This window comes from Sebastes fasciatus, chromosome 16 (assembly GCF_043250625.1).
Source record: "Sebastes fasciatus isolate fSebFas1 chromosome 16, fSebFas1.pri, whole genome shotgun sequence".
Classification (NCBI taxonomy): domain Eukaryota; kingdom Metazoa; phylum Chordata; class Actinopteri; order Perciformes; family Sebastidae; genus Sebastes; species Sebastes fasciatus.
In genome coordinates, this window is record NC_133810.1 from 27161767 (window position 1) to 27175909 (window position 14143).

The 14143-nt window shown below is 41.7% G+C and overlaps 1 protein-coding gene across 3 annotated transcripts in view; it reads right to left on the reverse strand.

Moving 5' to 3' along the window:
• Positions 1-14143, reverse strand: part of spns2 (SPNS lysolipid transporter 2, sphingosine-1-phosphate) — an 85750-nt gene that overhangs the window by 31015 nt on the left and 40592 nt on the right. For all 3 annotated transcript variants that reach the window (XM_074611520.1, XM_074611521.1, XM_074611522.1), the window contains one exon: positions 1122-1258. In XM_074611520.1, coding sequence (XP_074467621.1) covers positions 1122-1258 — 137 coding nt within the window. The remainder of the gene's footprint in view (positions 1-1121; positions 1259-14143) is intronic.

A 14143-nucleotide genomic window follows, 5' to 3' on the forward strand; every position in this document is an offset into this window, starting at 1 on the left:
ACTGTAATGTGATGGCTACTCTCAGCGGGACACCCCTCCCCCGCCCCCTAGAATAATGTTATTGTCTAATGCAATCTTTTTTCAGCCAAGAACCCCTTACAAAATAGAGAATATACCGTGGATCCCCTCTCAGTTATGTGAAAGAACAATACAAGAGAAATATATTAGAAAGACATTAGACATATATTAAGCATATTTGCAGATTCTAAGAGTTATAGATTTATTAGATTAGCATGTAATCTATGAACATGCGTCAAACCTCTGGTGCTGAGAAATTAACACGGAAGTGCCAAAAACTGAGTCAATCTCCATAGAGATGGACTGCCAGAAGCGACAAGAGGGGGGAGCTAAGCAGCCGAATGCTCAATGATGCAAACCGAAAAGGTTATCATTAACTTTCATACACTGAAAACACACTGTGAAAGGGTTAAAGTTGTATAAGACAAAAGCACGGACACCTCCCAGACTGGACAACGCCGTGGTAGCAACCTGTCACATCACAAGGTAGCCCCGCCCTAAAGCATCCCCTGCTTTATGGTCTATTTGACTCTAAATGGGACCATAATTTACTAAATGAACATCATGCTGTATCAAAGACACAGAGACAATGTTCATATTTTATGCAGTCTATGTATAAATGAATGAATCTGAAAATTTTTCATGGACTCCCTGGCAGAGTGCAACAGACCCTTAAGGGGTCCCCAGACCGCACTTTGAGCATCTCTGGTTTAATGCACCCAACACCGCCCAGCACACAGGGGCTTTTAGAGATATCAAATCTAAATCCTCTTGTCAAGGGGGCAGTGAAACAACAGAGTCTTATCTTCTAAAGCATTGTAATTGAGACAAGTCTGAGGCATGGGCCTTCATTAGTTGATTGGCTGGTGGCCAGTGAGAGAGAAAGAGAGAGGGAGGGATTGAGACATAAAGAATGTCTACAAAGTCAAAGCGGGTGTCTGATTTAACAAGCGTGTCATTTTTTTTCTCCAGCCTTAACATCAAGCATATCCAGATCATAACAGAATAATTAGCTCGTCAGCGGGACGGCGGCCTAATAGAATAACGCTGGAGCTCTCATGCTGCTCGTCCTTTCCGTCACAACGTATGATGCGATGTCGTACCTCTTTGCTGATGAAGGAGCTCGACAGGGTAACAATGGACCAGAAGAAAATGCCACAGCTCAGGATGACCTTTCTGTTGAAGCGGTCGCCAAGGTAACCAAAGATGGGAGCCGCCACCATGAAGCTGCAGATGAAGACTGCGGAAGGAGAGAGGAGGAGAGAAAATGTTACTTTGGATGTAGTGACAGAAAATGACTGTTACTGATGCAAATATATGTCTTTCAGTCTTGGTATTACATGGATTATGCTATTCACAGTATCATGTGTCATCGATTCAAATATTTAATCACGATTAATCGCATGATTGTCCATATTTAATCGCGATCGCACATTTTTTATCTGTTCTAAATGTACCTTAAAGGGAGATTTGTCAAATATTTAATACTCTTATCAACATGGGAGTGGGCAAATATGCTGCTTTTTGCAAATCTTTGTATACATTTATTATTGGAAATCAATTAACAACACAAAACAATGACAGATATTGTCCAGAAACCCTCACAGGTACTGCATTTAGCACAAAGAATATGCTCCAATCATAACATGGTAAACTGCAACCCAACAGGCAACAACAGCTGTCAGTGTGTCAGTGTGCTGACTTGACTATGACTTGCCCCAAACTGCATGTGATTATCATAAAGTGTGCATGTCTGTAAAGGGGAGACTCGTGGGTACCCATAGAACCCATTTTCATTCACATATCTTGAGGTCAGAGATCAAGGGACTCCTTTGAAAATGGACATGGCAGTTTTTCCTCACCAAAATGTTGTTAAGTTTGGAGCGTTTTTAAGCCTCCTTCGCGACGAGCTAGTCTGACATGGTCAGTACCAATGGAGCCATTAGGTTTTCTAGTGTCATATAATACCAGTACCTTCACTCTAGCTTTAAAACTGAGCCCGCTACAAACATCGCAAGTTGCGTTAATGCGTTAAAGAAATTAGTGGCATTAAAACAAATTTGCGTTAATGTGTTATTATCGCGTTAACTTTGACAGACCCCCCCAAAAAAAATAACTCAAATTCCAACTGGACTGAGACTATTTCAGCTTTTATGTGCACTTATAAAGCCAAGACCTGTCCAGATTGACTGTGTGATACCAGTCAGCCAGAGACAGAGTGAAGGACTGCCAGAGGACACCTCTATTCAACTCCAACCAATTAGGACTCCATTATACTTCAACTACACTTACTACAAGAAAACTGGCAAAAGAAGATTAAATACAGATGATACAGCACCGGGAGAAAGGTGATGTTCAGTTTGTGAAAAGAGAGGAGAGGAGTTGTACAAATGTAGTGCCTGACAGGGGGAAGATTACAGTGTCCAAATACAGTAGCTCTTGAAAGAGAGATAGGATTACATGTTGTCAGTTTGTTGGGATCAGAGAAATCAAAAAAGTGGAAGTCATACTTTAATGTACCACTGCTGGAATTACAATGACACCGACCAGAAGCGAGGAGATTAATAGCGATATATCACACAGCAGCGCCAGAGGACCGTGGTGGCCGTGTGGCCATAAATAATTCCTCCATCTTAATTTCTTACAACCAGACTCATGCGCCAGTGAAAGCAACACAAGTGCCTTAAAGTGTACTCCTCTAATTGCCCCGCTGCTGACTGGACATCTAGAGGCCTCGTTCTCAGGGCTTTTAGTCAATATTTATGAGGAGGTCCGTCCCAAACACAGCTGAATTTGTAATGCTCTCAGACCGAGTTTTGCATCTTTGCAGAGGGGAAAGGGCAGAGATGTTACTGTTGACAGCGGCGAGGGGAGCTGGGGAGGTAGGCTGGAGTGTTTTGACACATCATCAGCATAAACATACAGGAGAGGAAGGGAGGAGAGGAGAGAGAAAAGGGAGGAGAGGGGGGTGTTATATAAGGCACAGGCAGTCCCACAGCTGCTGAGGCCAAGGGACAATCATCAGATTATAGCAGGACTGTAGTTTTCAACATGTGATATTAGGGTATGATTAAAAAAAAGGAAAGATTTGTCTTTTTTATAGACATGTTTTGTGGAAGTTACCCAAAAAAATGTGTAATATTGCAATCATGTTACATTACATTGTTGCAGGTTATGCACTGTACCACATTTAACAATAACCAATCAGCCCGTGCTTTAATTTCTTTTTCTCTATCTTTTCTATTTCTTTCTTTTTTCTTTTATTTTGTTGTTAGTGCTATGTGCAGTGTGGTTTTAATACTGATGCTGTAATGTTTTGCAGTCTTTCTGTTTCCATTATAAAAAAAAGAAAAGGACTTCACGTTGAAACAAAATGTGGCAAAAGCTATAAAAGCAGCAACACCATGAACACAAAAACACATCCAATAGCATAAGATGCTGGGATCATTTCACATTAAGAGCACTTCTGTGAGTAAACTCATTTTCATAAAGCTGCAAACAATAGATATTCTGCACTGTACTCACATTGCTTCAAGAAATATAGTGCAATCATGGTGCCAGTGATTACCACATTTTGTTATTCAATAAATTCTAATACATGGCGTCAACACCACTGGCTCATTTTATAACCTGACAAATTAAACTAGAATTACCACCTCGCGGTCGTATAGTTGGCCTTGGCGTAGGTAAATATCAATAAAATCAATGTAATATTTTACACAAGAAACACCCATGATGGTAAAACACACGTATTCTGCAGCGTGACCTCACTGTGTCATTTTGACAAAGAACAAAAAAAAAATCTCATTTCAGAAAGTGAAATGTAATCTAAAATCTAATTTAAACCTAATTTGAGTTATTATTAATGAATGAATCAATTACAGTTTGGGTTTTCTCAGGTGCTGGGATTACTTGATCTGCTCATTACAGATAGTGAATCTCTCTCCCACCTCTCCACCTCTCAGCCTCACTACTGTCCTGTTCCATCTCTGCCTCTCTTTGCCTGCGTCTCCATCCTCCTCCTCCTCCTCCTCCTCCTCCCCCTCCTCCTCCTCCTCTCTCTTTCTGCAGCCTCCATCATGATCATTTATGTGGCTAAGTGCTGCAGGTCTGTTGTGTAATGCTAAATGACACTGATGACTGCTCAGTGTGGGTCCGGCTCTCTAAAGAGCTTTACCAGCTCACCCTGCAGCCACAGCACTGCTGGGGAAACCATACACACACACACACACACACACACACACACACACACACACACACACACACACACACACACACACACACACACACACACAGTACACACACTGAGAGAGCAGGGTGTTCTGCAGTGCAAACTGAAGATAAGATGTGGGAGAGGTTCACAATCAGACACCACCAGCTGCTTCCACGTGGGTTTTAAAAGCCAGGGGCCCGGAGATCATTACTCTCACTGTTTAGCAGCCTGTCAAATATACATATCCTCACATCATTAAGTGGCCTACTTGAAGTCATTAGCAGGACCACACATCACTGTGTCTCATTTCATGTAATTTTGTGATTTTTTTGATAAGCTACGCCCTTTTCTTAAGGCTCATTATCACCTCTTAGCAGCGTCAGCATTAGAATGGAGTCAGGTCCTGAGTGTGTGCACACACTTATTTAGTGTTAACCTTGCTGCTTATTAACCTGACTGCTTTCTCAGCAAGGGAAGGGAGCCTTATGTTAAAATTGCTGTAATATCTTGCATGATTGGTGGAGTTAAAGTCACTGTGTGGAGCTTTTAGCTGGTTATGAAACAGTCTCAGTTTAATACTGATGCTTCTATATGACCTACATAAGTAAACGAGACCACCAGTAAGAAGATTGGCTATTTCTATATAGGCTTCACTGCCGCCTTTGACCAACGGTCGGAGCTTTGGCAGGAGGTGGAGAGCTCCGCGCCATGGCAGCAGCGGCTCTTCCTAGGAGGAAGGGAGGTACGGGAGAACCAGAACCAACACGGCGCGAGGCAGACTGTCAGACCCTGCTGCATTAAAATGAGAGGTTTTCTAAAGGGACTCCCGGTGCTCGGAAACACTACCACATTTTTGGTCGTGTCTAGAAGGGAACCCGCAAAATCTGATCTGAGATCTGCAAAAAGTCTCACGAGACACACTGCCTGACGACCTATCCTAACCTTAACTATTCAAGGTCAATGCCTAACCATCACAATCTCGTGAGAGTTTCCCCAGTTTGCTGACTGCGTTCTAACCACTACCCGTTTTTTTCCACAGGGACTGCCAAAATCACCACAAAAGCCTCAGTAAGCAAAGAAGAAGTTAAGGAGAAAATGAAAACACCATCTCTCTCAACTCCTTGATGAACAATTGAAAACAAAACAAACGTCTATAATACTATTTTTAGTTTTAATCTCGTGAGAACATGTGCAAGTGCTGTCGACTGAGCGACCCAACGGGACACGTGTCAGATAAACAATTTGTCAAGACGCTGCTTTGAACCGACGGAATAAAAAGATGATGAATTGCTGTCACAAAGAGATGCTTTCTGTATTTGACAAGAGGCATAGAGGAATGTTGACAGGTTGTTTATTTTAGGCAAAAACAGGTACACCCTTCTTCCACAGAAACGGGTTGCTGCATTTCCTCTTTAATCAAATTCTTTCTAATCAGAGTCGGCACCGACAACCGTGCTGTGCTACAGATTTGGATCGAGAGAGGTTGTCTAGTTCTCTTTGACCTAATTTATAGATCTACAAGGGAATAAAATATTATAAATAGGCATAGACATGTCATAAAGGCCTTGCAAACTGTCGATAAAACATGTTATTGTAAGGATTACAGGGCACAGTGATTCACAAAGGAGACACCTGGTTCTTTTCATTTGACAAAAATCAAAAGGAATCTTCCATGGTGTCATTTTGATGCAATGAATCCAATGTTACACTGTTTATATTAGCAGACTTTGCACATACGGCACAGTATAATCCGCATTATATAAAACACACTCTGTTACTGAGACCGCATGTAACCTTTATGGAGGCTCATCTGCTCCCAGGAAATGCCCTGTCACTATAAAGACTGGCTATAAAACCACCCCACTGTTCTCCTGTCAGTCTTCTGTGACAGCTGTAAACCTACAAATAAAGAAATATGTCATTCTTGGAAACAGTGATTTCCTCCCCCAAGTGCAACTCATTTTGAGGGAACCGGTATGTTTTCTTTGAAATAAAATAATGCTTATAATGCTTGACTTTACAAGTAGTACAACAAGGATGAGAACAGGGAAGAAATACCCAAGAAATGACTAAGAAAACAAGGTGAGTGAATACTGAATGTGATGAATGCAGCATGACGGGCAGTATGGTGTCACATAGGTTTGGCTTCATTAGCAAGAATGAATTCAATGACAAGAAAATAAATGTGTTCCGTCTATTTCGAGACACTGCAGGGAGGACAAACAAACTGTGACTAACAATAAGTCTTCACAGACGCCAGGTCACACCCAAAACTCTCAAGTGCAGGCGGTGAGAACAGTCTTGATCGGAAAAGCTTAATCATTCATAACTCAATCTGAAGAGGATGCAGCTAATTTTGCGGTCTGGAACACCTTAAATGTCTCTGTGGAACAGGTAGTTAGTCAGAGGTGGAATGAATAGAAAGGTGTGATTGATATGCTGTTCTTTAATATGCATAAAATGTCGCCCGCCCTCGCAAGTCACATTCCTACGCTGACCACCATTGTCCCTGTGTTTATGCTGTGGAACACCACAAGGCCACATGTTTGTGCGGTCTCCGCAGTGCCATCAGAGATATCGGCCAAAAAAATAAATAATGTGCATATGTAACAAATGTGCAGCAGGAAAGCCCTAACAGTGAGAAGTGGATGTCTGGAGCAGACACACTCTGTGGATGTTTACACTGCGGGCCGAAGGGGAGGAAACGTTTTCATAACCTCTTTAGTAGAACAATGGTCTGCTTTGACTACTGTTTCAGACAGTGACGGACTCAAGCTGCATTTTCAGTGTAGTAGAGGCCGAGTTTGTTTTTTATAACACCTCTGATTGCATCCAAGAATTTAAAGAGGACCTATTGTGTTTATTTTCAGGTCCATACTTGTATTTTGGGTTTCTACTAGAACATGTTTACATGCTTAAATGTTCAAAAAACACTTTACTTTTCTCATACCGGCTGTGCTGCAGCACCTCTTGTCACCCTCTGTCTGAAACGCTCTGTTTGAGCTCCTCCTTCCCGAAAAGCCCAGTCTGCTGTGATTGGTCAGCTGGCCCACTTTGTGGTGATTGGTCAACCGAACTAAACTCTTCGGACTCTGCTCCAGCTCCGCTCTATCTAGCTTTGTTTGTGGTCGTGCCAAACTAGCTGCTAGGCAGGTATTATGCAAACGTGTTACTTGGTGACATCACCACCTCACGGAAGAAAAGGCGGGACTTCAAGCAAGGCGTTTCAGGCAGTTCAGGAGCAGTGTTTCTGCCTTTGGTGTGGACTTTGGGCTTTGTAACTTTGCAGACCTTTTACATGGACAAAAAAATATATAACACACTAAAGGAAAAGCAAAAACACAAAAGTACAATAGGTCCTCTTTAATATTTACCAGATTAGATGAGATTCCTTTATGAATAAGGAGAACAGAACACAATAAATGTACTGATAATGGCTTGTTTCAGTATTACAGATAAAACAACCCTTTTATTTTATAAAGCAGGATATATTTCGGAAGGAATTTCTTTTAATTCTCATAATTACTGTTTTCACCATTGTACTGTAATTACGATAGCTATCAGTGATCTATATCTGAGGGAAGTGACTCAACCGTATCTGGAAAACAACTTAAACATACCCTACAGTGTCAGCTCTGCCTGACATCGTGCCTCTATTGTTAGGCTTACGTAACATATTCCCCGCTATTAGCTTAACAAACACAGAGATTCCTTTCTTAGAAAACCACTGTTTATCTCATAAGTAATTGTCAATTCCAGACCAGCAGCGGTGCAAGTTAAGAAAACAAGTTGTGCGGTTAATGAATGGCAAGGACATTTATGACTTAATTATCATTACAATGTGCACAAAGCCACGCAGTGAATACGGAGACGGTTCCATGTAACCTCACCGAGTTGTTTGAACAGTTAAGGTCATTAATTAATGTCGCCTCATCTGACTGCAGGGACCCCTTTGAGGCCAGTCTAGTAGAAGTGGTTTTGTATTTTAAAGCCTCTATAGAGAAGATAAATTAATTATTATTCCTTCTTAACTATTTTTCATTCTCTTTGTAGCCAGAGGTTGAAGCGAAAAACTCAAAAGTCTCTTGAACTTCCTCTGTGTACTTCTGACAGAATACATAACAGCAGTCCGATGAATAAACCAAAACATTTCCCCACAAAGAATAGAATGAATTCTAATTGGGTCTCTTGATATGTGCTTCAGGTGGGAGTGCCAAACTGGTTCTGATGTTCTCCAAATTCCAAATAAGATGCTGCGCATATTTCTCACAGTCTCTCACGTGCAAATTACATCAATTACCAGTCTTAGCACATTCCATGGGAGGACAAAAGACTGAGCGAGAAGTCTAAAAGCAGACACAATAACATGACACACTGGAGTCAGGTATGTCAGTGTGACATTACTGTGTTTGTCAGTGTGATGCTAGACACAGGTGAATCACGCAGCTCTATGTGTCCGCTGGTTACCTCTAACTGATGTGGATTAGAACTCATAAACTGTACGGTGAATGTCCCGACTTAATCATTTATCATCCTTTATTATCATCCCTATCATCTTTTATTATGAGTGGCACCTTTTATGAACTCCTTATGAAGTATGTCTCATGGGGAATTTGGTACCAAAGCCGTTTATCATTGAAGCATTATATTCTAAAATTGAATTTAAATTGGTTAGTCTAATTATGCTTCTTCTTCGTGGTTCAGTCAGGTAGTCTTTCATATTCTTTTTATGAGACATTTTACAGTAAAATAACGCGCAGGTTTAAAGGCACATGAATACAGTGGAGCCTCTCAGAAGCTGGAAATATAGAAAGTAGGGCTGTCAAAGTTAACACGATAACACGCAAATTTGTTTTAACGCCACTAATTTCTACAGCGCATTAACGTAATTTGAGATATTTAGGTTGTCACAAAGGAGGTTAAATAACACTCCAAACCTTTCCTCCTGTGTTCCTGTACTGGCTTTCCCTCCTTTGCCCATCTGCACACCTGCTCTGAATCAACCTCGTTAGTTCTTCCCAACCAATCAGCTCTTTCCTCGTTCCCAGTGTTTTCCCCCAGCCAATCAGCTCCCTGCCCATTCCTCGGCCTAATCCCCTCATTTCCCCTCACCTGAGCTTCTCCGTCCATCTCTCCACCTGCACTTCATCCGCTCGTCATATCAGTTTGTATTTAAGTCCCTGGTTTTCTGTTCAGTGTTTGTGGGATCCTTGGTTTTGTCATGAGAGTTTCAGTTCTGCCTGTTCTGCCTGCATTGGAGATTTAATTAAAATGGTTTTCTCCAAGTTCCTGTTTTCTGATCCTGTTGTGATCTCCTGCATTTGGGTCCACCTGCTTCACTCTCCCTGACACATATTTGACACATGCTGATAAGAGTATTAAATACTTGTCAAATCTCCCTTTAAGGTACATTTTGAACAGATAAAAATGTGTCATTAATTTGCGATTAATCGCAATTAACTATGGACAATCATGCGATTCATTGCGATTAAATATTTTAATCGATTGACTGCTCTAGTATGCTGTATATGTATTGTTATAACTACTTTTTACTACTCTTATTTTGTCCATACTGTGGTTTATATGGTAATTCTGCTCTTCGTCTATTTTTTAAATCTTATTACCTGCGCCAAAGCCAAAGGCCTTGGGCCAACGAGGATGATGAAATTGGACGAAATGCACACTTCTGTATTTGGTATTTCACACTGAATGGATTGCAAGGTTATGTTGCTGATGGAAAAGGAAAATGAAATGATAATAAAAGAAATAGCAAGCTGCCCCTCCACTCGCAGACCCCTCTAAACACACACACACAAACACACACACACTTGAAACACCGGACGTCCAGCTCTGGCTTTGATTGACCAGCAGAACAATACCTCGTGGGATGACTCACCCCCTATGATTCAATGCCACTGTGAATAGAGCATCAGGAGGCGATGCAGATATACGTATGTTGAGTGTGTGATTGATATTCACTGAGCCTGTACGGATACATTTCCCTATGAAACACTAGTTTCCCCTGAAGAGAGCACCTGTGAGGCTCTGCATCCGGCCCTGCAGGGATCCCAAATGCTCAGCAGCCCATCTTTCTTTTTAACAAAAAGCCATTGAGACACTTGTATATGTAATAATTTCTCTCGAAGGTGACTGACAGTGATTAGGTTTGAAAAAATGGAAATGAAAGTACTGAAGGCACCTTAATCCCCAAACAATGCAGACGTACACACAGTAACTATTCTGCGGCTCCCTTTAAGCTCCTTCCTCTGAGATTAGACTTTCAAAGTAAATATAATTTGTCACAGATTCAAGTGCTCCTGTTTGAAAATAAAATCATTTTCTTTTAAATTTAATATAGAAATCAAGCAGCACAGAAGTGCTTTACTTTATGCTGCAGCGGCATAATGCAATATAGAGGATTTCAGGGACACATTGGATTCTTTGGGTTACTGAAAATGAAAATTTATATCCACGAGAAGTTGAACTGAGGAAAACTAGTAACATTTAAGAGTATTTGTTACCTACAAGGATGCAAACAAACAATGTATAGTAACTAATGACACCACTATTATGCTCTCTACCTTCTTAAAGCCAGATCTTCCTGCTTTCCTGTCACCTTTTTTATCTTGGCGGGGGGTTGCGATGTGGGTATTTCCCACTGCGGCTGAAGGCACTGTCATCCAGCTGTGAAACCTGACAGTCAAGATAGACAGTCCAACCAAGGGACAGTTCAAGGAATTCAAATGTCCTTCAGCTGCCAGAGACAGAATTAGAGGAATAGGAGAAGCACATCATACGTGCAGGTCTGGACATGTCTATAGGCTAGGCGTTGTCATCGGGTGTCATTTACAGCACCGCCAAGTGTCACTTTGACCTGTTCGCTGTGGACGAGGTGTTTGTCTAGATGTCCATAAATACAACTTCAGTGTCTTTTGTGCCTCTGCCCTTTTCGCCATTACAGGGTTATCTTTTGCTGCAACACGAGGCGTTACTATGGATGAGTAATCTGTCACGGTCTGGCTCTGTTCCCAGTGGTCCTTGGAGTTTTTGTAAAGACTTTAGACTATCTTTTTAGTGGCCTCTGATTTTGTCAAGAGGATTTTGGTTTCTAGCTTTTCTGTTATATTCCTTGAATCATTTGTTTGGCCTTGGTATTTCCCCGCCTCTGTGATTGTCTACGCACCCCGATTGGTTTCACTTGCACCCAATTATCCTAACATGTACCAAATTATCATTCTGCTCTCCTTGTGTATTTAGTATGTGTGTTTCCCCTGTTACGGTATTAGTTCGTTGTCGCTCCTCATGTAGTGTTTCACCCTCGTCTGAGTTTTTCTCCCACTGTATTTTGAACTTTGTGGTTTGACTATGCTGTTACCTGCAGAGTCTTTGTTCGACGTAAGTTTTTCGTTATTAAATCATTGAACTCTGTCTGCTGCCTCCCCATCCTCACCTGAGTTTGGGTCGTGACATAATGTCTTGTATTGGCTCAGTCCAAGAAGGTCTCATATCTAGGCCATTATTATCTCTACTATCATACAGATTGAATAATCAATTTTATAATGCTTTGTATGAATGCACTGCTATTGATGTTACTTAACAAAAGAGTCAATTTCGGCGAACAATGATGAACAAATTGCTGCTTGAAATAGCTCGAAAATTGCAAAGAATTCAATGCACTTTTGGGCAGAGCCACTCAGACCAAATATACGTGATACGATACAGTACATTTGCCATTTAGATATACATTACCCTTAACGATACCGGTTCAAACGTTGTGTAGAAGGCACTGGCAATGTTGTGGAAACACAACAGGTAACTCAACCCTACAGTACACTGTCAAAGATCTCATCACACACCGAATGCCAGGCACTCCGACCATATGTAACCCTTCTCAGTACAGCAACATAATACCATAAAAATTCCACTATGCAACAGACAGACAACAGAGATGCACGGACGATCAAATGACACCGAATGAATGAATGTGTCCACGATATTGGACTGCCGTACTACTGTATGTTTGGCATGAGCTGCTGGCTGACACATCTTTGACAACACCGCCCACTAAAATCGTGGCAAAACAAGATTCTGTCGCAGCTTTCTCTTAACAGGGTGAACCTTTCACAATAAAAGCACTTCAGTTCTAAATTGCAAACGAAACGTTTTGGTGGAGTAGGAGCCTAACCTGAACCATCAGATGGTTTGTTACAGAGGACCGTCTGAGAAACCGTCATTGGAAACTGTTTGGAAAAGGGCAGGCACTTTCAAAGAATACTGGGCAGGTGATTGGATGAACCATCTGTCAATCAAACCTTTGCTGAAGCCAGTCGGGAGAAGAGCGAAAACATCTTTTCCATCGAGAAAAGCCTTTAGTGGCGTTCTTTGCTTTTCTTTCAATGAATAAATACTCTCCAGTTCTGATATAACTGATGCTATTGCAGCTACGCCAACCTCTTCAGGAGCCGTCATTGTTGTTTAGAACAAACAGTTGCCTCTCCGTGTCGTCACACACACACCTAAGCCACGCCTGTTAGCTGCCAGTAGCTCCTCACAGGACGCTGATTGGTCCGTGATCTGGCTTGCCGGACACAAACGCATTACTTGAAGCCTGACAAAATGGGTTTTCATGTGATACGTGATCCCGCGATTCTCACTTGATCTCGTGAAATTGCAAGAATCCAACTGCTATGCAAGCTAAGTAGGAGCCTGCTGTCTCTAGACGCCAAAGGTGTCTTGATTCAAACTGATTGTGTCACGGAAAAATACCTGAAGTTTTCCACAGAACTGTGTGAAGCAACGCTACATGAATTCAGTGAATTTACAGGTAGAGGAACCCTCATCGTTTCCAGGAAGGAAGAGACTGTGTGTCAGCTATAATAAACTCCCTAAACTCCCTGAATAGAAACTTATTGTTAGTGTTTTTAAATCTTTATGTATAGCAGCTCCTCTCTCTGCAAGATTATTGAGTATTCTATTTAGGATTACTCATTTCAGTTTGGTATTACATTTGACGATGCAATTGTGCAATTATTTTAATACAGAGGTTTAAATTGCATGGCAAGTTTACTGCTGTGGACAGCATGTATTTGTTTAAGAGAATGCAGCCTGGAGGTTTGCACTGTCTCTGGTGTATTCTATTCAACACAGCACTACATCTAATGCTGGTGAGTTCTGGGTCTCATAAAAGGCTGGTGTGTATCCATATGGAACAGAGTCATTTACTCTTCTCTCGCTATGATGTTCAGATGGAATAAGAATGAGAGAAAAATCAATATTCATTACTACAAAGGTTGGGATAAGATGTTACTTTATTAGCTTGATCTAGCTGCTGACGGAAATAGTCTGTTGTAAAGACAAGAAGTGCACTACAACAGCGTGGAATAAGGAAATGAGGAGTGGTACCTTCCTTTCAGTCATCACCAACTAATCAATGGTGACCAGAGCGCTGTGGCAACAGTGTGTTGTGTTTTCCATCAGGTGTGCAACACCAGGTGGGAGTGGCAGCTTTGTTTCTGCTTCCTCTAATGATTAATGGGACTGCCTGTGGAGGGTGTGACACATAACTTTGGTCTGAGTCGGACACCAGAGCCGACCTTAACTCACACATTCTCATACATCATCATCTCCGCCTTGTGGATTTCCCTTCATGTGGCGCCCCCGAACATTTCTACATTCCTCAAATTTCTGATCGCCGCTAATTCTCTCCGTTCAGACTTCGCCGGTGTTGGATTACCGATGCTGTTTGATAAATGCCACATGCAGCCTGGGAAATACCCGTGCAGTAGCAGCACTCTCTCGCCTGCTTCTGTCAAACTCGGCGGCTAATTCCCGCAGAAAGCTGCCATCGAGCGCTACCTAATGCCAACCTAAACCCCCTTTTCTTTTATTCAATCTTTCAGAGAGCTGATAGCT